The 23,047-nt window shown below is 35.1% G+C and overlaps 4 protein-coding genes across 5 annotated transcripts; 2 read left to right on the top strand and 2 right to left on the bottom strand.

Annotated features, from left to right (window-relative positions):
* Positions 1-86: 86 nt before the first annotated feature.
* Positions 87-2,514, top strand: LOC105217336 (equilibrative nucleoside transporter 2). Its single transcript, XM_011192282.3, has one exon. It carries the CDS (start codon positions 202-204, stop codon positions 1,429-1,431), a length of 1,230 nt encoding a protein of 409 aa, XP_011190584.1. The 5' UTR covers positions 87-201; the 3' UTR covers positions 1,432-2,514.
* On the top strand, positions 2,363-13,525 carry LOC105217335 (V-type proton ATPase 16 kDa proteolipid subunit c). 2 transcript variants are annotated; one of them, XM_011192279.3, is made up of 4 exons: positions 2,363-2,514; positions 3,613-3,738; positions 10,173-10,362; positions 10,461-13,525. In XM_011192279.3, the coding sequence occupies exons 2-4, from the start codon at positions 3,657-3,659 to the stop codon at positions 10,663-10,665; spliced, it is 477 nt and encodes a 158-aa protein (XP_011190581.1). In that variant the 5' UTR covers positions 2,363-2,514; positions 3,613-3,656; the 3' UTR covers positions 10,666-13,525. The 2 variants fall into 2 exon arrangements, with proteins under 2 accessions (XP_011190581.1, XP_011190582.1); XM_011192280.3 differs by lacking the exon at positions 2,363-2,514 and adding an exon at positions 3,217-3,362.
* A 1,610-nt stretch (positions 13,526-15,135) lies between these two features.
* Positions 15,136-17,063, bottom strand: At1g12160 (senecionine N-oxygenase). The gene is made up of 5 exons (XM_011192277.3): positions 16,769-17,063; positions 16,485-16,674; positions 16,162-16,333; positions 15,568-16,103; positions 15,136-15,513 (listed from the first exon to the last, which is right to left on the bottom strand). The coding sequence occupies exons 1-5, from the start codon at positions 16,963-16,965 to the stop codon at positions 15,346-15,348; spliced, it is 1,263 nt and encodes a 420-aa protein (XP_011190579.2). The 5' UTR covers positions 16,966-17,063; the 3' UTR covers positions 15,136-15,345.
* Positions 17,064-19,026: 1,963 nt separating this feature from the next.
* LOC105217334 (senecionine N-oxygenase) lies at positions 19,027-22,819 on the bottom strand. Its single transcript, XM_011192278.3, has 5 exons — positions 22,437-22,819; positions 22,188-22,377; positions 21,956-22,127; positions 19,331-19,869; positions 19,027-19,259 (listed from the first exon to the last, which is right to left on the bottom strand). Exons 1-5 carry the CDS (start codon positions 22,637-22,639, stop codon positions 19,080-19,082), a joined length of 1,284 nt encoding a protein of 427 aa, XP_011190580.2. The 5' UTR covers positions 22,640-22,819; the 3' UTR covers positions 19,027-19,079.
* Positions 22,820-23,047: the final 228 nt, after the last annotated feature.

Raw genomic sequence — 23,047 nt, 5'->3', positions numbered from 1 at the left:
TAGCGTAAAGCAGGCAATACTTATAAATGTATGCACCTATTGATCTTATAATTGATAATACAATTATAATAACACTGTAAACCAATTTGAAAAAAGTCTCAGTAGGTTGTGATATATTTTTGTTGTGATTTTTTCGAATTGTTTTGAGACTTTCATGATAAGTTTCTGTTATAAATTAAAAGATCGCACTATTTCACAACAATGGAACCACCTCGAGACAAATGGAATATTGTGCTATTTATATTTATTCTACATGGCATCGGGACATTGATGCCGTGGAATATGTTTATAACGGCCAAAAGCTATTTCGTTGAATTCAAATTAGGCGGAGAATCAAATTCCACAAGTGCTTCAAATTATGCAGCGAATTTTCTACAATATATCGGATTTGCGGCCCAAATTCCCAATATAATATTTAATTGGCTCAATGTGTTTTTAAATTTGGGTGGAGATTTGACGAAACGTATGGCGATTAGTATATTAGTGGAGCTATTCATATTTGTGGTAACAGTGCTTATGGCCATGGTGGACTCATCGGGCTGGCCTGGTGCATTTTTTTGGATAACAATGACCACAGTGGTCATCTTAAATATGGCTAGCGCTGTTTACCAAAATACCATATTCGGCATGGTCGCAACATTTCCCTTTCGATATACTGGCGCAGTTATATTAGGATGTAACATCTGCGGCCTTTTTGTATCTTTGATAAGTATTGGGAGCAATTATATATTTCCTACCATTAGAGTTGCTGCGATTTATTACTTCATAACGGCGATGGTACTTTTATTGTTCTGTTATGATACATTTTTCGCAATACCTCTGAACAAATTTTTCATATATAATCAACTTTCTCGGAAAACTGAAGGCAGCGAAAATGTGAAAACTTCGGAAATACCTTATTGGACTATCTTCAAAACAGCATCCATTCAACTGGTGAACGTATTTACAATATTCTTTGTAACGTTGGCAGTTTTTCCTGCCGTAAACTCTGATATCAAGGCCTCTTCACCGGATTTCTTCATAAAGGACCCAATAATGTATATACAAATTACCTGCTTTTTAACGTTCAACCTGTTTGCAATGCTAGGAAGTTTGACTTCATATTGGATACAATGGCCTGGACCCAAATATTTGATCATACCGGTTATGTTGCGGTTGATTTTTATACCGTTATTTCTGTTTTGCAATTATTTGCCATTAAATATCGAGAGAAAACTGCCAGTCATCATAAACAATGATTGGATATATTGGATTATTGGCGTTTTAATGGCCTACACTTCAGGATACTACAGCGCTTTGGCAATGATGTATGCGCCACAGTCAGTTGAGCAGAATCATCAAGTCAAAGCTGGAATGTTCGCTGGGGCGATGCTTATAAGTGGAATTTTCTGCGGAATTTTGTTTTCATTTATAACTCCATATTTAGTCTAACATGAAATAAATTGAGAGAGCATCAATGTAAATTTAAAATGTATAGCTAATATTTCATGGAAATAAAAACTAACAGTTACTAATTCATTTTCATTTCCGGCCATCGAGATCCCGATTTGCTTTGTACCAATCTTTATATATATTATTCGTTTATATCGTAAGCAAAATGAAAATATAATATTTTGTTTTATTATAAATCTTTTTAAATTTATTTGCACAAAATACGAATTTACCAAAAACCCTAGAATTATAAAAAAATTAATATCGCGACCTTGCCGCCATCTACCGCCCAAACATCTCAAAATGCAACCCTGATTCACGTGAGTAGTCATTACGGATTAGAAATTGGATGTGCTATAGCGCGTACTCGCTCTACTGGCGAGAGCATAACAATGCACGAAATACCTCTCACGTGCTTCTCCACTTATACGCTCTTTATTAGACTTAGCATGTGAATGTATACTCAATACCCCTCTTATCTTCACTATTTCTATCAAAAATATGATTTATGCTTCATGTAATAAGCTCAAATTCAAGCTGGGTTTCCATTACCCCAATTATTACTTTTGCCTAGTCTTCTTTAGTTAATTGGCCTATTGAAAATATGAGTATTTTGTTGAAAAACTAAATATTCTTTGGTCACGCGCAGTCCGAAGGGAAAATTTTTACCATACACACACACACACAATTGCATCTGGCTAAATGCGCGTGTGACGTTTTCTCCTTGTCAGCACCCTTACCCCAACCCAATGTTGCTTCCAAATAACTTGGTCATATGACTTACAGTTTAATCATGCGCATGCAACAAATATACTGGTGTAAACGGGCGATAACATATGTGTGAGCGGTTTGGCTATATATATTTCCCAACTATTGAAAGTGACAACTGGTATATAATGGAAAAGCCAGCAAAGACTGCGAGTTGAACAACAGCGGAGTTTGGCGTTCAGTGAAGAAATTGAAATCACTCACAGTGTTGTCAGCGACCGAACCGACCAGTTCTTGTTCGAACTCCTACGCTCTAGCAGCAAGTTACCAGTCAAGACCCAAGAAAGGCCTAAAAGCTAACCGCAAGTTAGTCAAGTGAGTGTTGGAAATGTGCAATCTGTGATAAAAGTTAAAATACAATCTATAACTGACATACGGTCTGCTAAGTGTGTTGAAGTTGTAGAAAAAAGTGAAGGGAGGGAAATATAGCTGAATAAAATTTGTACTGTTTGCTGAAACGATTTTGAGGAGCAACGAGTAGACAATAGTCGATTCACTTTAAACATCCCCAGGGGAAATTGGAAAGAATACGCAATAACAGAACACACAGTCAGAAAACTGCCACGACAGTTGCTGAAACACAAGGCAAAAGAAAGTGGGGGAAAAAAAGGAGCTCATCTGAGTTGACAAGTGAGCACAAAGAGTAGTGACTTTGCGAATGTGATATAAATAAATAGGTACGGAAATCTCTCAGATTTTTGCGTTAACAAATCGAAGATTGCAGATCTTATTGCTTTAACAAAGTAGAAATATTCGGTAATACATAGCGATATTTAATTATCAGGGGCATATTTTGAATTTTCTGCATAGTTGCAATTTGGAAATCACGAGATAGGCGGTCAGTAGCAATAATTAAATCCAAGTCGTCAAATGTAGTAACGAATAAAAATTCGATAAAGTGCAATACATCATACAAGACCAGCAAAAACAAACGACGACGACGAGAAAGTACGAAAAATACAACATTGAACACGAACGTAGCAACGATAGAAGGTGACGACAACGGTGCCGACGTTAACGACGAGACAAAATCAAAAACGAGACGTAACGAAGCGAAACAATTGAAGAGAGAACAGCAAAAACAGTAGTCGAGTCGAGTCGAGTCGACAAGCAGTCAAGCAGCAGTCAAAGTGAAGAACTCAGAAATTTGAAAGTGCTATCAAGTAAAAACGCAAAATAAATTTTACATATTCTCTATTTGAATTATAAAAGCAAGAACAAGATATTATAAAACAATCAAAATAAAATAAAATAATAAACAGGAACGTACAAATCCGCGAGAATAGTACATCAGAACTCCCTTCAACACACCTATAACAGAACCAAATCTAATAACAAAGAATATAATAAACGAGTGCACATCTTGAACAGCAAGCCCTATCGTAAAAATCAAATAAATTTTCTTTTTCGTAGAAAAACTTACAAAACACCCCGCACATACACAACAAAACAGAAACATGTCTGAAGCACAGAGCGATAACCCAATCTACGGACCCTTCTTCGGCGTCATGGGAGCAGCCTCAGCCATCATTTTCAGTTGTAAGTATATTATTTAGAAACAATTTATTTTTGTATAAAATAATCAGTGGGACTTATTTGGGAAGATATTTGTATTATACAGGTAGAAGGATATGATTTGATATCTGATTGACTAGCTATTTTGCGGTCAGTGGCATAGCATATTCCATAAGTTTAAGGGGATTATGGCGTTAATTTTTTATATCTTATTTTAATGTTGATGCGCTTGAAAAATTTTTCATAGATAGTTGTATTGGGGTCATTCTTAGACCGAAAATTCGCAATTTAACATATTCTTTCACATTGTATGAACATGTGTAAAAAATCGAATATTTTGGCAGACGGATAGCGAAACAGGGATGAAAAGGAATTGTTGGGAATTTTCTTGGCACATGTGTACATATGTACAGAACTTTTTCGGTAGGAGACAGGTGGGAGGTCAGAACATTTTTATATACATTTCAACGCATATAAATGAATAAGAAAATGAATTACTATAACGGCGTAAATGATTCTCTCATAGTTTGTAGGGACATGTGTAGGAATAGCTGAATAGTATTATGTCTTGACACAATGAAAAGTAACGTTCCTCAGGTACTAGTAAACTATCGAGCTAATGCAATGCTAACAAGAATATATTAGCATTTTTGCTATATTTTTCAATCAAACGTTTGAGTACAAGTTATTTGCTGCTGGTTTGCAACGATTTTCAACTTAACCAAAAAATATATTATACCCTCTTTTAATGCGTGAATTCAATGTACAATAGTAACCTACAATACCTTTTATCATCACGCGCTCTCTTGTCAGATGAGAAGAGCATAAATGCTGGTCAGCTATTTGAATGAAAATAATGTAAAGAGAATAAGGAGGAGAAAAGAGCACGTATTGTCGGAATAAAATGAGTCAACTACCACAAGCGCCAAGTGGAGCTTAACTATAACCAATAATTTTAACATATGACAGAGAACCAGTTTGAATTGGGTTTTTGGGGGTTTTTCAGCGTTGGGGTGGGTGGTGCAAATTTTAAGGTTAAGCTTGAGTTGCGTATAGCAGCAATGCTTCCAAAAACAACAGTGAACAATGTTCAATTCTGACAAGTCATGAGACTTGCTCATGTTTCTTTACCTTGCACAGTATTGCCATTGCTTAAAATTCCTTGAATTTAAAGTTTTGGTTGTGCAATTTAAATACATAAACGATGATTTGATTTTCATATATCTTGCTTTAATGTTGTGACTTCCACTTTGCGGTAATCACATGCTTTCGCTTGATATCACATGGTCAACTGATAATGCTTTTGATAAGAAATAGAAACAAGTTACAGGGCTGAACAAATTATCTAAATGTATAATGTATATTTTTGAGCATCCAATGGTTTATTTTTTTTTAAGTTTCTAAATTAATATGATTCATTTAATGTCTCATGACTTGTCAATCATTTGACTTCAGGAATTTTTTATTGTAATTGCTATAGTTCGTGTCCGTGTCCTCATTACGTAATATTGTCCAGTTAGTTATTGCTGTAATTTATGACAGTTTATTTTCCACTTAATAAAAGTGAATTGATTTTAACGAACTTAAGGGTTATTGTGTTATGTTGAGGAAGTCAATTTTGTAATACATATATCCTAATTTTTATAGACTGCTGAAAATAGTTGGTTAACATTACTATCATTATTGAATTTGTTTAGTTAATGTGCTATTAAGTTATCATGAAAAATTGTGTTACGATATCATCCACACGTTTGCCGGCCTATTACGATTTGATATCGACGAGAAGGTTATATAGTCACATGATTAACGGTTACTGTATTTTTCTATTTGTACATACGCTCGTTAATTTGATTTTTCGATTCTTTCTTTCTTCTCTGTTCGCTTACTTTTATTTCATTGTGCATTGTCGTAATATTCCGTTCTCTCCGACCAGTTGATATGACACACTAATCACTTTGAGTCATTCACATACTTCGAACAAAAACAATTATATGTAAATGACAACGAGTCATGCTTTGATCGTAATTACGAAGTTATATATTTATTTTATACAAAATGAATATGATTATGATATGCTAACTATGATTTGAGTACAAATCTAATATATAATAAAAGTCGAAACACACTGCCACTTGACAATATGGTAAAAATATATTTTTTTTTTTATATAATGAAAGGTTATTTTTTAAGTATAAAGTAAAATTATAATTCCCGTTTATTATTTATATAATTTTCCACTTGATGCTTCCGAATGAATTCGTGTTAATCCGGTTTACATAAATATATACGACACGTTTGCTAATATATAATATTGTGTGGTATTTTTGCTGCTCATAACTTTGAAAGGTTTCGTTTCATTGAACTTTCCGCTTATGTGCATGCTTGTATATGCTCTACATTTCTCTTCATATACTTGTGGCGCTTGTTGGACAAATGCGACCATGATTTGCATACATATATAAAGTTTCTTATCTCCGGATGCGCAAACGCCCTTTTTCCGCCATTAAATGCAGATGAAAATTGGAGTTTATTTGTACTATATATTACATGGTAGTCACGTGACCACTTGAGCAGTTATTAATAACATCTTTTATTTAGTCTTTTCAAGCGCAACGCTATACGTGGGCGTATGCTATATAATATATACCAGCATGTCTAGACGCTTACGCTTTGTTCATTTGAAATTTTTCATATTATCCACTAATTTGCAAGCTATTTGTGTGATTATCTTCTTATTTTTGTAGCATCTTCTTTGTGCAAATTTATATGCTTATGTATGAAGCGAATGAAATAATTTTTCCCCCAGATTTTCACACGAGTGAGAGAAGAATTACAATTGCTTGCTTTGACCGATTTCACACAGGCAATTTTTGTTGCGGCAATTCTTAACTTTATTGGAGAGGGGGCGACCAAGGGAAGCGAAAGAGAGAGAAATTCTCCTCTCTTCGTCGCCCCCTCTCCTATAAAGTTAAGAATTGCCGCAACAAAAATTGCCTGTGTGAAATCGGTCTTTTAGAGTTTAACAAATGAGCATAACAATGACCTCCATTGCTCTGTTTTCACGCTACACACGTTCTCTCTTGCTCAGTTCGAAAATATTCTATTTTGCAATAAATCCGTACTTGCATCCGTATACACAGCTATGGAAAACGTCATCAATTGACATCTATCTAGTCAATGAAAAAGAGCGTCCATATTTCTATTTAAAAGAGGCATTTATGCTTACGCACGTTTCATTGGCATTTATATTAATTTATTGTCAAGCAAACACACATGTTCTCATGGTTTCATACATACATTTGTATGAATATATGTATGTTCGCATACTCGCTGTGTATTGCAATTGCAAATGTATAAATGAATAATTGATATGTTTTCGATTTATTGTGTATATAAGTTTTCATGTACTTTTTAATTATCATTTCGTTTTCAATGCTAGCGAGATTTTGCACATTTTCAACATTTAACAAATCGCCTACTTTATTTGATTTCAATATGTATACCCTTATAATTGTTACTGTCATAGTTTACTCAAATAATTTAAGTCTGCTTTGTTTTCGAACTCTCAGTCATTGTATGCAATTATCATTTAAGTTTTTGAGTTTTACGCTCTCACTTGCTAAGAATTCTTAACATTCTTTAGTTAGCTTTTGTGCTCTTACATGATTCTTTTTACTTTGCTCCTTTAATTCTCATTGTTTTGTTTGTTTTATTGTGTCTGCTACATTTGGCTCACATTGGTTTTGACTATACATTCACTAGTACATCTGTACGTTTTTTTTTTATTCAACTGTGACGTAAAATGTTTTTAAATATGAATTCTATACAAGAAAATACTTATGTACATTTGTAGATATGTAGATTGCAAGCATGAAGAAAAATGTGCTTCATTGTTGTTTTATTGGCATGAATTTTCGGTCTGCCCCGTGTGTGCCAACCCGCTAAACCGAATTGTTTTATTATGATAGTTTGATTAAACACACATTTAATATTTGAAAAATTCTATTACTTTTACTTTTGTTGTGTTTTCGTGCAGATAATTTCAATGCATCAACATTTTATTGGTATAAAGTTGAACGAGATAAATGTTTAAACTCACATAAACTGCTCAAAAATGCTATATATGTACTTGTAATATGAAGCTTATTGTATTGTCTTGTGTTCATTTAAAATTTGAATTCTAATTCAAAAAAATATGGAAACAGCAATTAGTGAAGTCAAGTCGTTGTGCTTTGCGAAAAAGCGGTTTCAAAAGACGTTCAATGCCAAGTCCCAATGTAAATCTAATTTTACTTTCAAATTTGTTAATGCACAACAAATAGGAATGCTCGTAGCTACGAGTGTATCTTTGCTAGCAAACGCGAATACTCGTTTAGCTGTTATAGCTAAGCTACTAATTTAGCAACGCAACGCCAATGGAAGCGCACAAATATCGACTATACAGCAGCAAGTGGAGGTATATTTGTGTATATGTCGTGATGTCTCAAGCAATAATTTATGTTATATTTCAGTACAGCTTTTTATTGATTGTTCGTAACGCTGTTTATAGATTCTTATGCATATTCTCTATATTGCTATTTACTTTTGGTGCCTTTTATGTGATAAAAATTTCAGCAAATAAATAATTTATTTACTGTTCGCTTAAGTTAGCAGCTAATCACTAATAATCAAAAATTAGTGCTTTAAAAAGTTCGTTTCAGTATTCAAGTCATGACAGCTGATCAGCAGTTTGTCGCTCTCTTTCTGTCATTATTACTTATAACCTAATCGCTCAATCGCTATCGTTTGTTATACGAAATTTTTTATGGCTAACAAAAGTTACGCACGTAGTCATTATATTAGTATGACTTGTGCTGTTAATTAGCGTGAAATCACATGACTGCCATTATATATCTGATACTAATATTGCTTTACTCCCAACTCCACCTTGCACACTGCAGGCGCATATTGACACACGCTACTCATACAAATTAAGCTTACTGATGATCACTCATTTAATAAACAGTATGTATGTACGTACATATGTGTGTGTGGGGAGTAAGCGTGTAATGCAATAATATTTTTGACAATTGTCAAATGAGTTTTTTTCCATGTTATATCTTTATTTGTGTTCATTTAATTGAAAAAAAAAAACAAAAAATAAATAAATAAATATTTCATGCGCTTCATGCAATTTCTCTGACGTTCGCTCTACGTCTGGTTTTTGCAACCTTAATTGATTATTATTTTGTATTTTTCTCGCTATCGGCTGTAACCGGTTATTTCTCATTTTTTATAGCGAAGTTTTCGATAAAAGCGATCGTGTATTTTTATTTGCAATTTCTGTATTCATTGGCATATTTGCTTAGCAATGGCGTTGGAGATGTGAGAAATAAATTCGATGACTCAGTAATTGCAATATGAGAAAAACCACAGATAAATTATACTTATATGTGGTGTAATTTTTACAGTAAAGTTTTACAAAATATGTATGTATATGTACATATAAGCATTCTATTAGCATAACACTAATACGTTATTTCGCTGTTTGCTTAGTTTTACAATATTCTAGAAATTTATTCTTATCTAAAACTGGCGCTCCTTATCGCCCGCAAGGCATATCTTTACAACAACTTGTTATTTGATTGTGCTCATTTATTATAAATTCAAGTATTCTTATACGCGAAAGTGGCGTTGAAGAATGTGAAGTATGTGTATACGTTTACTTCTTTCATACTTCACCTGTTTTTCTGACGTCGCTTCAGCTGTATGTACTCTCTTTTTTGATAAACTCGTCTCGGTATTATCTTTCGTTGTACACGAGTGTATGCACATTTGTGTGTGAAATACCGTTGGATTTCTCATTCAACGAGCATTTCTTTATTTACTCTTTCTTTTATCACATGATTTGTCGTCTCTTCTAATGACTGCTGAATTTCTTGTCATAATTGCATGTTCGTCATGTGACCAATATTCCAGATAAATATTATATAAAATAATTAAGAAACGAGCGATTTGTTGAAATAACACGAAAATTATATATAAAACTGCTAAATTTAGTTATTTTTCCTAAAAGCAAGCAGCTTGACTTAAGCAACCAAAACTTTGATGATTTATGTTTTATAATAATTTAATGCCATTTCTCGAGCATTTCATGAGTCTTATCAAAGTATCGTATTGCTTTGTTCTTTGTGTTGTATTATAAGTATGGAAGTTGCGCTGAATTGGTTTCCAATTAATTCAAATTAGTAAATTTCTATTTAAGACCAAAAATAATGAAATGATTTGTATGCGTATTTCGGAGGATTTGAGGGTAAGAATTATTCAAATTGTTTTTGTTTAGACCTTAAAATATAGATATCTTCCCAAAAACCAAAAGTCCCACTTTTGAAAAACCTATTATCTATCTACATATGTCTCGAAAATCGCAAAATAACTGTAAATCATTTCTAAATAATCATTTTTGTTTTAATTTGCAGCTCTGGGGGCCGCCTATGGTACCGCTAAGTCAGGAACTGGTATCGCTGCCATGTCAGTGATGCGACCAGAATTGATCATGAAATCCATCATTCCCGTTGTCATGGCTGGTATTATCGCCATTTACGGTTTGGTCGTAGCTGTCCTTATTGCTGGTGCTTTGGAAGAGCCCACAACCTACTCACTGTTCAAGTAAGTGTGGCCCTAGCAATTATAGAAATTCTTTACATTGTGTTTGATCTATTGCTAATTTCTGCTTGTTTCCTATCTATCACTTTGCGAATTTGCAGGGGTTTCATTCATTTGGGTGCCGGTTTGTCGGTAGGTTTCTCTGGTTTAGCGGCAGGTTTTGCGATCGGTATTGTTGGTGATGCTGGTGTAAGAGGTACAGCACAGCAGCCGCGTCTCTTCGTCGGTATGATTTTGATTCTCATTTTCGCTGAAGTATTGGGTCTGTACGGTCTTATTGTTGCCATTTACTTGTACACAAAATAAATTAATTCAACAATTACAACCACAAATCCAACAACATCCACATCAACTAAATACAAAATTATGCAAAAAAAAAAATAAAAACAAAATCAACCAACCAAACAATCACTAAAATGCAACAAGCATAACATCCATCAAAGAAATTTGTAATAATATAAACGCAGCAACAACCAAACAAAGCCATGGCGAGAAGGATCAGCGACCAAAGTATTACAGTAAGAGTAGCTGGTAAATAAATATCGGTAAAAGCGACAGCAGCAGCAACAGCAGCAACAACAACAACAATAGCAGCAGATCTCAAGCAGAGCCGCGAGTATTGGTTGTAAAAAAGCCCAAATGCAAATAAAGTTCCACGAATGGCTGATTTTTTTAGTATTGAAATATTCATAACGTCGAGGAGAGGATAGGAGAGGAGAGAAAGACGAATTGTTGCGAGACAGTATTGCATTACAAAATGTCACACATGTCATTCTGTATTTGACTCGAGCCGAACACTATTTCGTCTATATGTATGTCTATATATATATATATATAACCCAGCTTTATTCTATTTATGTTACGTTACTTTATGATTTTAATTTATTTTTGGGGAACTAAGACCATTATCAACAACCAAAACAAAAATTACAACAATTTATATTTGTATATACATAAAGTAACCAAGTGTTAAACTAAAAAGAAAGTCTGGGTTTCTTTTTTCGCCGTGAATTCAATGTGAAATGTTATTTATATTTCAACACTATCTGCAAAGGAGGAGGTTGCACCAAAGCGCTTACGATCGCAACAAACGTCGCTGCCAACATATTCAAATGTATATTTTTTGTGTTTAGTTACCGTATTTCGTTTAAACATATTTTTGCTGTGAGATTAAAACCATTTCGTCCACTTGTTGTCACGTGTTTATGCGTTTATATTACTAGCGATTTTCTTATTCGTTAATGTTTTTTCTGATATTTCCTTTTTGTTTCTGTGTAATTATAATTATAAATATTTTCAACAACGTTTATTGTTGTTGTTTAAAGAAAAACTTGCGTATTCAAAGTAGAAAATGAAAACCAATATACTACAACCAAAAGCAGTAAAAGTTAAAAAGCAAACGGGAATGGAATCAACCAACCAACAAACTTATTAAATAAAATGTACATGTAAATTTAAATTTAAAATTAATATTAAATTTAATTAAATTTAAATAAAGAAAACAAAGAAACAGTATATAGTTAAACGAAAAATATTAAATAATTAGTGAGAAACCACCAACAAAGCAACAACAAAGACAACCATCAAAATGAACAAAAAAACCACCACCACCAACAACAACAAACAACAACAAAATGCGAACGCATTTCGAAAATCGAAAATCGGTGCCAAAAAGTGAGACGTGCAAGGCAAATGTGGACTGTACCGCAATGTTTCATTGCGATTCTGCTAAACGGAGTTGTTTAGTGACAATTTTGAAGATTATCTTCACCCCAATCTCCAACTGGGCGCTTTCGAACAACAACACACACACACACACACGCATCGAGGAAATTCTGGTTGTTAATTAAGGCAATCATGTGCGCCCAATCAAATTCACCACCACCGCTTCAAGCCTACTTTTAGGCGTTATATTTTTTCAAACAATTTTTTTTTTTTTCGCCACACGTCTTCACGCGCCGCGTTCGCATTACATTTTGTTGCATTGATTGAAATGAAAAGACTAAATTTTCGAGAACAACAGCGACAGCTCAATTGCGAGCACATAGTCTTCTTAAAAGGAAACACACGCACGCATCCACGCAAATTAAAATGAATGGTTGAAACAACATCGATATCTCCAAACAAAAAAAAAACATCAGAACACACACCAACAACACACGCAACACACACACACACTGTAACTAAGTCCCTATATATATATGTGTTTATTTTTAATTATTGTTCAATTTGTAAGAACTATTATTAATAATAATTATAATATATTTTTCTTTTTTTTTGTGATAAGCTTAAAAGAAAGTTGATTATGAGACATTTGAAATTTCGAAGCGAAAACGTAAAAAACTACTAAACGGTATTTATACATGTGTAATTATATCTATAAATACTTAATATACATACATACATGCATAACACATAATATAGATATATATATATAATTATTAAAAATAATTTACATACTATACATATTTAAACAAAATGGAAGTGCAAAATGGCGCTGAAATTGTTACAAAAACAAAAAATGCAAAAAATTTATAAAACAAAAAAGCGATCAAGGGTGTACGTGGCGTAGCATTTAAGCAAAACACAAACAAAAACAAAAACAAAAAAACCGTTAGAAGTTGTTGCAAAACGAAACAAAAGGCAAAGTAGCAAGCAGTATGTGTGCAAGTTGAAGTGTTGAAGATGGGAGCGGCACACATACGTATACACACAAACTTCTGAAAATCACTTCCCATAAGGCACACGCACACACTGGATATTTCTCTACTTTGAACGAAAAGTGAAGAAATATGCACTGTGCATTGCAACTACACTACAAAGCTCCACATTATCTCCTCTGTTATGTATAGAAATGCAAATAATTATATATATATATTATATGAAAGTATAACAAAGCAAAGTAAAGCAAATATTATGTAAAATCTTATAACATACATATATGTAATATGATAACTAAGAAATTATGTGCGTATTTAGTAAAATTTCGCTGAAGAAGATAAAATGTTAAATAAGCAGTAGTCGAAATCGTACTGTAGACGCTAGAGCGTCGAAAGTCGCAGATGTAGTAGAAGAAATGAATTGAGGAAGTAACAACAAAAACAAAATCTAAAACAAAAATGTGAAAAATCAACCAAAAAAAGAGTAAAATCCCCAACGTAAAAATTAGAAATCTCGTTTATACACAGTACCAAACAATTTGTTAGAATAATAATAATAATAGAAAAAAGCGAGCGCAACAACGTCAAAGGCGCCGCAGCGCACAACAGCCGTGCGCACTGCACTACCTAGCACCATGTGTCGGCCGCCGCTACAAGTACGCCGCATATACGCCTGCGTCTGCGCAACGTGTGCGTACGCCAAAGCACAATACTGCCAGTGAGACACTCCCCTTGCCTGCCGATGCGTTTGTGATGCTGAGAGCGCGGAGGTGTGCAACCTGTGAGCGTACACTACTGTTTGTTTCCCGGTGGCGTATACGTAAAGCGCTGCCTGGCTGTTATGCGGCTTCCAACTTGGCGCTGACGGATGTCGAGTGTGCGCGCGCGACTGCGGTGCGTCAGCGCGTGCTTTGGCGTTGCTGCTAGTTTCTGTGTGCGGGCGGCTACTGCACTGTAGCACTTCTTCAAACAACAACAACAACAATAATTGGCGTACTAATATTCACATGCATCCATACACAACACAATTGTATTTGTACCGAACAACAACAACAAAAACGAACTGTTGCACAAATTATATATGTCTGTATGCACATGCATGCATATATAGATTTCGCGTATTGAACTATTGTAATTACGTTTCGTTGTCACTAAGTTTAAGTGTTTTAATATTAGCGCGTTTTTTATTTGTCGTTTGTTGTGTTGCTTTGTTGGAGATCTGCGCATTATGCGTGCATTGATGAATAGATTGTTAAGGCAGTCGCGGCAGCGTAAAGCAAATGCAGAAGAAAGGATGCAGTAGCTAGCGTTAGCAGCAGAGCGGCAGTGTTAATTTTTATTATTTTAGTACAGAAAATGAACATTTTGTATTGTACTTGTATTACGAACGATAAGCTAACAAATTACCATCAAAAGTCAACCAACAAACAAACAACTACTTGAGAGAATGAATAAAGTGTAATTTCTAATTTCCAACAAAAAAAAATTTAATTGTGTTCTAATTTCTCTTAGCTCGGCGGGTGGTGTCTTCTCATAACCATTCTAATTGGTTTTGCCAAAAGCAAAGGTTGCTTGCACTTTTAATATTCGAATTGTGTCGCTGTGCGTTCCTATTTCTATACCAGACTAGTACCCTTGTATATTACATTTTTAAGTAAAATACTGTTCTCTAATTGACTGAGAATTCAAAAATAATTAATTTCGAAAATTCGAAAATCGAGAATTTATTTCGAAATTGAAATCAAAAAGTCAATTAAGGGTTTAAATGAAAAGGAAAATAACTTAATAGACGCCAGATAATCGAATTTCGGAAATTCGAAAATCGAGAATTTATTTCGAAATTGAAATCACAAAGTCGGTTAAGGGCTTAACTCAAAAGGACTTCAATATTTAAAATTAGGCAAAACATTAAAAAATTCAAAAATAATTAATTTCGAAAATTCGAAAATCCAGAATTTATTTCGAAATTGAAATAAAAAAATCAATTAAGGGTTTAACTGAAAAGGAAAAGAACTTAGTAGATGCCAGATAATCGTATTTCGAAAATTCGAAGATCGATTTTTTTTTAATTGAAATCAAAAAAATTTTTTACCTGTTTAAGAAAAGTAGACGATAGTGCTTTTTCTCAATTTTGATTTATTGTCCACAATTTACTAGTTACGAAAATTAGAAGATCGAACATTTTTTTCGCAATTGAAAACAGTTACACAAAAATACGGTTTTTTTATTAATTAGGTTTGTATTTATTTTTTACAATTCACTAAATATGACACTGTTCGTGGACTATGTAAAATCTCTTAATTTTTAGATACAATTTGCTGCATTATTACTCAATTTTTATGAAGTTCTCATCATCAACAACTTTATATCGACTTTGACGATATGTATCCAATTCGAAAATATATCTTCTAGAACATGATTTCATCATTTTGCCAACCACAGGTTTCAGTTTCTTCACGCCCGCTGTGACTGCCAAGTCTTCGTAGTAATCAAACTGAAATGAGAGTTTATATAATTCGTAGGTTATTGGTTTTCCATATCAATTTACCTGTTTTACGCCCATTTTGTGCGCCACCCGCTTCGATACACCATTTGCCCAGCGCTCCTGCATATCCGCTTCCATTTCCGCGAGCATATCAGCACGACTTGGCAATTCCTTGCGTCCCGTAAAGAAGGCCAATGCAAAACGCACTTGTAGATCAAAAAGTTGAGCTGGAGATATTTGATGCGGCAAACCGATGATGGCCATTGTTGGTTTATTGATATTTAAGCAGTGTTTGTAGAGTGGATGTATCCAATTGACATCCACATTTATGCCACAATCAACGCTCAGAAAGGGGAAAGTGTACTTATAGCCGGTGCAAAATATCACAAATGAAAAGCTGGCGCTACTACCATCTCTAAAAATAGCCCCTTCTTCAGTGAAACGCAGAATATCTGGCTTTTTTGTGACGTTTGGCATGAAATCCGTTCGTAGTTCGCTCTCTAAATGATGGCTGAGATAGACGTGCTCAGCATGTTGGTATATGTGGTGTACAATGTCAACGCCACTTGGACCGCCACCCACAACCAGTACGTTTTGACCTGTTCAGAATTAAGATATACTAAAGTATCTTTAAAGAGGTTAAAATCATTTTCATACCCTTGAAAACATCGGGAGTGCGATAGAGATGACTGTGCAAGCGCTTGCCTTGATAGTTTTCAAGCCCTTCGGTATCCGGATACATGGGTGTGGTGAAGTGTCCATTGCAAACTAAAACAAAATCGAAGTACTCAACGAAATACTTATCGCTTTTGAGATCGTGTACGATAACCTGTATTTACAAGAGTGTGGAGGAAAAAAGAAATTGGCGAAATTTCGATTACATAACTTATTTAAAACAGACATTTTGGAGTATTCTTCATAAAAACATGTAAATTTATTAATAGACACTCTGTGCATAAAAGTTCATTAGTCATGCTCACCTCCCAACCTTCGCTGCGTGGTCGCACTCTTATTATCTCATGTTCCAATTTGATATGTGGTGTTAAATTAAAATGCTTTGCATAATTCTGTAGGTACTCCAACACGAGTTCGGAGCTGATAAATGACTCCGGTATATTCGTATCGAAATCGTAGTCTGGAAAACCCATCACTTCCTTTGGCAGATTGGTGCTGAAAATAGTATAAATATTATAAAATGTATCGAAAAAATATTTTCATAACTGTAATTTACTGACTGTAATCCTTGATAGTGTAATTTACTCACCGCAATCCCTGATACATGCTACTGTGTACGTCTTCCTCGTCTTCACCCTCTTTACGTTCCATATAGATCCAGGTACCGCCGACTGTAGTGTATCGTTCATACGCCACTGCCTCCAAATCGTGTTCCAGCGAGTTCTTAAGTGCCGTTAGTCCTGCCATACCGGCACCTATTATGCAGATACGCTTTTTGGAACTCATTTTCTTTTACAGTAATTTCAAAATTGCAAATTATTTTCTGGAATATTTAACGTGCGGTTTCTTCAACTACCTTCCGCGTACCTACCGTCTACGCGGTCTCTTGGCGATTGAGCGACTGGTTTTGTTGTGAATATCCATATGATTTTAGTGTTGATCGCGCTCTCGCTTTAATATTTATTTTGTATTATTTGCAAGTTTTGTTGTGAAACTCACAATCTCTGTGCATGCAGCTTATCTACATTACATTCGTACCAGAAAATATAAGATCACAGATACTCAAGTGCTTCGGTGGCGTAAGAGAATTGTGAAAATAGTGCTGTCGGCGTTTTCCTCTCTCTCTTGAATATATTTTATCTCTTTATTCTATTTGCATGTAAATATTAATTTATACAGTTGTAGCTTTCGTCGAGTGGACAGACAAAATATAATATAGAATTGCAATCGTAGGTACAAAGGTAATTTGCGCTCTCTGTAATACTAAGGGCTTAAAATATGGCTTTAATAAGTACTACACATATGTTTGCACAATCAATATCAAATTGCCGATTTGGAAAACTGGAACCAATACGTTAACTTATTTCTTCAAGCGAAAACACAATTGTTTCTAGTATCGCCGCAGTAAATGTTCTCTTAAAGGGGTAAGGCCAGTCTAGGATTTTCAAATAATTGATTTTTATTGACTTGGAACACACATTAGTGCCCTAAGGTCCTCATTCAATTGGTATGAAAAGTGAAAAGTATATTTTCGATGTCCAATCCCCTCTAGTTTCGAAGCGTTCGGGTCAGTTAACTTCAGCTCGGAAAACTTTACAGTACTTGTTGTGTAACTAAGAATAAATATAGGTATTACAAAAAATCCTTTATTCGTCTAGTATAGAGTTCAGTTAGTTTTTTATGTGAACAAGAGAAACTTTAGCATTAATATTATTTGGACAAGAGAGTTATAACAGCAAAGATAAGTTCCAGAAGCTAGTAGTACTAGGACTTCATTCGTTGATCGTGAACGTAGTTTCTGCCGTCATTTGATTTTATTTTTCCAAATAGTCGTCGTATTTTTAACGTTATTTTATTCACCTTCTTACATTGAATTTTGTTAGACCTTAGGTTGCGATAGAGCTATAAAAAATTTGAATGTTCATGCTATTCATGTTTATTTTCGGTTAGGGTATAATACTAGATCGCTAATATATATCTTTGAGGTAGGAACCGCTTTAAGCGATTATAGCTGAATCCACCAGAGCGCGCCACGTAATCTTGCGCAAAACCTTTCTCTCGAAAACCCCAAAAGTCGTCTCTTCGGATGTTGTCATCGTCCACGCTTCAGCGCTATACATCATGGCAGGAATAATGAGCGACTTATAGAGTTTGATTTTGGTTCGTCGAGTGAGGACTTCACTTTTCAATTGTCTACTCAGTCCAAAGTAGCACCTTTTGGCAAGAGTGATTCTACGTTGGATTCCGAGGCTGACATTATTGGTGTTGTTAAAGCTGGTTCCCAGATAAACGAAATTATCTACAACTTCAAAGTTATGACTGTCAACAGTGACGTGGGAGCCAAAACTCGAGTGCGCTGCCTGTTTGTTTGATTACAGGAGATATTTCGTCTTGTCCTCATTCACCACCAGACCCATACGCTTCGATCCTTATCAAGTCTGGAAAAAGCAGAACAAACGGCGCGGTTGTTGCTTTCGATGATATGAATATCATCGGCGTACGCCAGGGACTGTACAGTCTTATAGAAGATTGTACCAGCTCTATTTAGCTCTGTAGCTCGTTTTTTTTCTGTCTGAAACCTTGTTTGGTATCGAACGGCTCGGAGAGGTCCTTCCCGATCCTGACGGAGCTTTTGGTGTTGCTCAACGTCAGTTTATAGATAGCTAGATCCCTTACTGAACTTATATTCATCACTGTTCGCCTTGACAAAAGAAGGCTTCTACCAGTTTTAAGACTAATCCGAAACAAGCCTCTTATGGCTTGGGTAGAAAGTTGTGGTCTTTAAAAGACCTTTGGAGTTATAAAATTTGTATACCATTTTCACTGCTTTCCTATCAAAGTGTTCCGTTCTGTGCTTTTTGTGGTTTCTTTATTAAAAATAAAATATACAATATTTCTGCTTACACTTCACCTAATTTGAATTGTACATAATTCTCATCGTCTATAACTTTAAATGCTGTCTTGCGGTAGTTTTGTAAATCGTAAAGAAATTTGCCACCGCAGATTTTCGAAAGTTTTCTGATCACTGGTCTAACATTGTCGATGCCGGTTAGTGCCACCAGCTCATCATAATAATCGAACTGCAATATAAAACACGAAAACAAATATTAAAATATTTTACTGTTATTTCATTACAATGCACGCCACTCACCTGTCTGTCGCCCACCACATGCAATTTCCTGCGCGGCAAACCACGCTCTCTCCTCTCAGCTAAATCGCGCTCCGTATCGGCCAGCATATCCTCCGCACTCGGTAATTGCAGTTTACCGCTATAATATTGCATTACAAAACGCGCTTGCAAATCGAATAATTGTATTGGATAAGCGTAGATAGGCAAACCAATGAAACACATTGTGGGATGGTAGATATTGATGCAGTGCTTGTAGAGCGGATACACCAAATTATCGTGCACTTGCAGATTGCAGTCGGCGCTGAGGAATGGTATCGTCAGATTGTAGCCGGTGCAGAAGATAATATGCGTAAAGTCGGCTTGTGTACCATCCTTGAAGATGGCGCCGTTCTCCGTGTAGCGTTCTACAACCGGCTTCTGCACAACATTCGGCATGAAATCGGTGATTGGCGGCTTTTGCTGGAGATGATGACTCAGGTATATGCGTTTGGCATAGGGATAAATGTGGTGCGTGATATCCATACCGCTGCGACCAGCTCCTACCATAAGTACAGTGGCATCTGTGGGGTGGAGAGTTTATAGCATATATATTTATTGTTGTTGTGATATGGGAAATTGCTTAGCGATTCAAATACATATAGCTTACAGTAAAGTAAAGGCAATACTAGTTTTATGCACTGATATTCATTCATTTTCGATAAGAATGGTTCGTATATTCGCTTAAGTGGAGTTCAGTACCATTTTTGAGTTTTTCGCTCCTGATATAATTTATCGTTAAGCCATATATTCTCTTTGTCAGGCCGGTTAAGTTTCAGTTGGTGTAAATAATCAAAGCCAGGGTTCCATTAGTGTTCTTAATTATTGACTGACTTTCGCTTGCCTCCGTTTTAAGAAATTATATCGGAATAGCCTTGAATTTTCGACTCGAGAGAGCTTTGTTAATTTCATTTAAGAAAAAGCCGGATTTTTCTTTTTTTTTCTAAAATTGTCACTTGTCGGAAAAATCTCAAGTTCTCAGTCGTTGCTACTATTGAAATTTGTATGTATATATATATGTATATTTTTATACTCTCGCAACAAAAGTTGCTAAGAGAGTATTATAGTTTTGTTCACATAACGGTTGTTTGTAAGTCATAAAACTAAACGAGTTACATATAGTGTTATATATTTCAAAATGATCAGGATGACGAGACGAGTTGAAATCCGGATGTCTGTCTGTCCGTCTGTCTGTCCGTGCAACGGATAACTTGAGTAAAAATTGAGATATCTTAACGAAATTTGGAACACGTATTCCTTGGCACCCTGAGGAGGTTGCTGTCGAAAATGAGCAAAATCGGACCATTGCCACGCCCACAAAATGGCGAAAACCAAAAACCTAGAAAGTGTCATAACTAAGCCATAAATAAAGTTATGAAAACAAAATTTGGAACATAGGATCGTATTAGAGACGGGCACATTTGGATGTAAATTTTAACGAATTTCATTGAAATCTGTCAAGTAGTTCCTGAGATATGGTTTTTGACCCATAAGTGGCCGTTGTCACTCAGGAACTACTTGACAGATTTCAATGAAATTTGGTACATAATACCTTCTTGACACCCTGAGGACACATGTGAAAAAATGGATGAAATCGGTTCACGACTACTTTCTTTATAACTCAATTTTGAATTCCATCTTATTCCTTCACTTTATAATTTAAACATAAGGAACCAATGAAGATATCGGAATAAAACTTTACGCAAATAGTGCATATCATCTCTGGTTTCACTTGAGAAAAAATTGTCGAAAACGGACTATAACTTTTCAAGGCCCCTGTTATCGAACATGTTGAACTCCGCGCCTAAGGGTAAATTTTAACCGAATATATGGATAAATCTCTATGACAATTTAATGTAATTCAGAGGAAATTGTTTTCTTCTAATATTGTGTCTCTGTTCCAAAAATTATTCAAATCGGATAATAATATCCTCTAGCTCCCATATACCTACTTATAGATTTTCAAAAATACGGTGGGCTTTAATCTGCATGTATGTATTGGTTATAAGTGAGATATCTTAGCGAAATTAAGTGAGTGTATAGTCTTGGATTAGTGTACCTTGCTGGTGAAAATGAATGAAATCGGTTCAGGAATTACCTCAGCCCTCATGCACTATATACGGCGATTTTCGTTATTCGATTAAACTTTACGCCGAATTTATAGGTAAATTTGTGTGTTATCTTAATAAAATTTCTTCAATAAATTTCGAGAGTATGAAATGTTCGGTTGCACCCGAACTTAGCCTTTCCTTACTTGTTTTATTATATTTTTTTTGCAGTTTAATTGCTAAAATGCTTATCAACGTTCTGCTTTGATTAGAACAGATGTTTATGTTTTCAAAATGATGATGACCGTTTGTTCCCATTTTCCATATTCATATTTAATTAAGGCTGCTTAGTGATAAGCCAGAAATATTTTAAATTGAGCGTAAACCGTTTAATGATCATTGCAGCCACAACAAATTATATTCAAAATAAAATAATGATACGATAACTTAAACAATCATATACAGATGTCTATGCTCACACAATTATTAAACAAATAATAATAATAACAGCATTATTTTTCAAAAAATAAACTTAAAATCAAAACGGCATTAAAACACTCACCTTTAAATGTCTCTGCAGTGCGAAAGACATGACTGTGTATTTTATGGCCTTTATAGAGATCAATGCCCGCCGTATGCGGATAAGAGGGCGTCGCATAACGTCCGTTGCATATGAAAATATAATCGAATTGCTCCGTCGTGTAGCTGTTGCTTTGTAAATCGAGCGTTAACACCTAGCATGAGGCGTACGATACATTAAATTACAATATTTAATATTCATACCATTAACTCACCTCCCACTTGCCATTTAAGGGGCGCACGCGCACCACTTCCTGTTGTAACTTGATATGCGGCTGCAGTTTGAAGTGTGCTGCATAAGATTGAAAGTACTTCAATACGTCACTGGCTAAAATATAAGATTCACGAATATTCTTTGGAAATTTGTAATCCGGGAAATCCATTACTTCCTTTGGCAAATTGGTGCTGCATGGAGTTAATGTAAATTAATACACTATCATATATTAAAAAAAGTGCCACATTACCGCAATCCATCATACATGCTGCTGTGCACATCCTCCGCTGTGGCACAACCATCCTCGGCATGCTCTGTACACACCCAGGTGCCACCGATTTCATTATATTTCTCATACGCCACCGCCTCCATGCCGTACTCGAGCGCATACTTGAGCGCGCAGAGACCGGCTGCACCGGCGCCAACGACACAGCAACTAGCTTTTGCGGTCATTTTTTTTAATTAAAAATTTTTTATTTTACTAAAATTTCATTAATTTTTTATTTTTTTTTTTGGAATTAACTTCGCGAATATTTTCGAAATTCGTACGTTGACGGGATAAGCTCCACTTCGCTACTTACTTACGCCGCAACTGAATGGCAGCTTGTGATTGCGGACAGCTTTATTCGTCCGATGCGTTGTTGGTTGGCGCTTGTTGTTGATCAGTAAAGCGCATAAGTCGCTCGAATCTATGCTGATATGACATTAATTGGCTCTGATGATATGAGAATCTTTATTATTTGAGTTATTTGAGCAAACAGCGATTACACTTGTAAGTGCACATATTTATGAATATTGCATTATGTTTGTAGGTGTACGAGGTTCATTTAAGTATAGGGTGTCCCTTTAAGTTGGAGCATT

Source organism: Zeugodacus cucurbitae, chromosome 6 (assembly GCF_028554725.1).
Source record: "Zeugodacus cucurbitae isolate PBARC_wt_2022May chromosome 6, idZeuCucr1.2, whole genome shotgun sequence".
NCBI classification, from domain to species: domain Eukaryota; kingdom Metazoa; phylum Arthropoda; class Insecta; order Diptera; family Tephritidae; genus Zeugodacus; species Zeugodacus cucurbitae.
Note: the sequence above shows the minus strand (reverse complement) of the source record. Positions and strands in the feature narration are given on the sequence as shown.

Bases quoted from the DNA above. Each gene is read 5' to 3' on its own strand.
- LOC105217336 (XM_011192282.3), top strand. From the start codon at position 202: ATGGAACCACCTCGAGACAAATGGAATATTGTGCTATTTATATTTATT.
- LOC105217335 (XM_011192279.3), top strand. From the start codon at position 3,657: ATGTCTGAAGCACAGAGCGATAACCCAATCTACGGACCCTTCTTCGGC. The intron at 3,739-10,172 runs GTAAGTATATTA...TTTAATTTGCAG, and splicing joins CTCAGCCATCATTTTCAGTT to CTCTGGGGGCCGCCTATGGT. The intron at 10,363-10,460 runs GTAAGTGTGGCC...GCGAATTTGCAG, and splicing joins ACAACCTACTCACTGTTCAA to GGGTTTCATTCATTTGGGTG.
- At1g12160 (XM_011192277.3), bottom strand. From the start codon at position 16,965: ATGAGTTCCAAAAAGCGTATCTGCATAATAGGTGCCGGTATGGCAGGA. The intron at 16,675-16,768 runs GTGAGTAAATTA...TACTATTTTCAG, and splicing joins AGCATGTATCAGGGATTGCG to CACCAATCTGCCAAAGGAAG. The intron at 15,514-15,567 runs GTAAATTGATAT...CTCTCATTTCAG, and splicing joins ACAAAATGGGCGTAAAACAG to TTTGATTACTACGAAGACTT.
- LOC105217334 (XM_011192278.3), bottom strand. From the start codon at position 22,639: ATGACCGCAAAAGCTAGTTGCTGTGTCGTTGGCGCCGGTGCAGCCGGT. The intron at 22,378-22,436 runs GTAATGTGGCAC...AACTCCATGCAG, and splicing joins AGCATGTATGATGGATTGCG to CACCAATTTGCCAAAGGAAG. The intron at 19,870-21,955 runs GTGAGTGTTTTA...TCCACCCCACAG, and splicing joins CACTGCAGAGACATTTAAAG to ATGCCACTGTACTTATGGTA.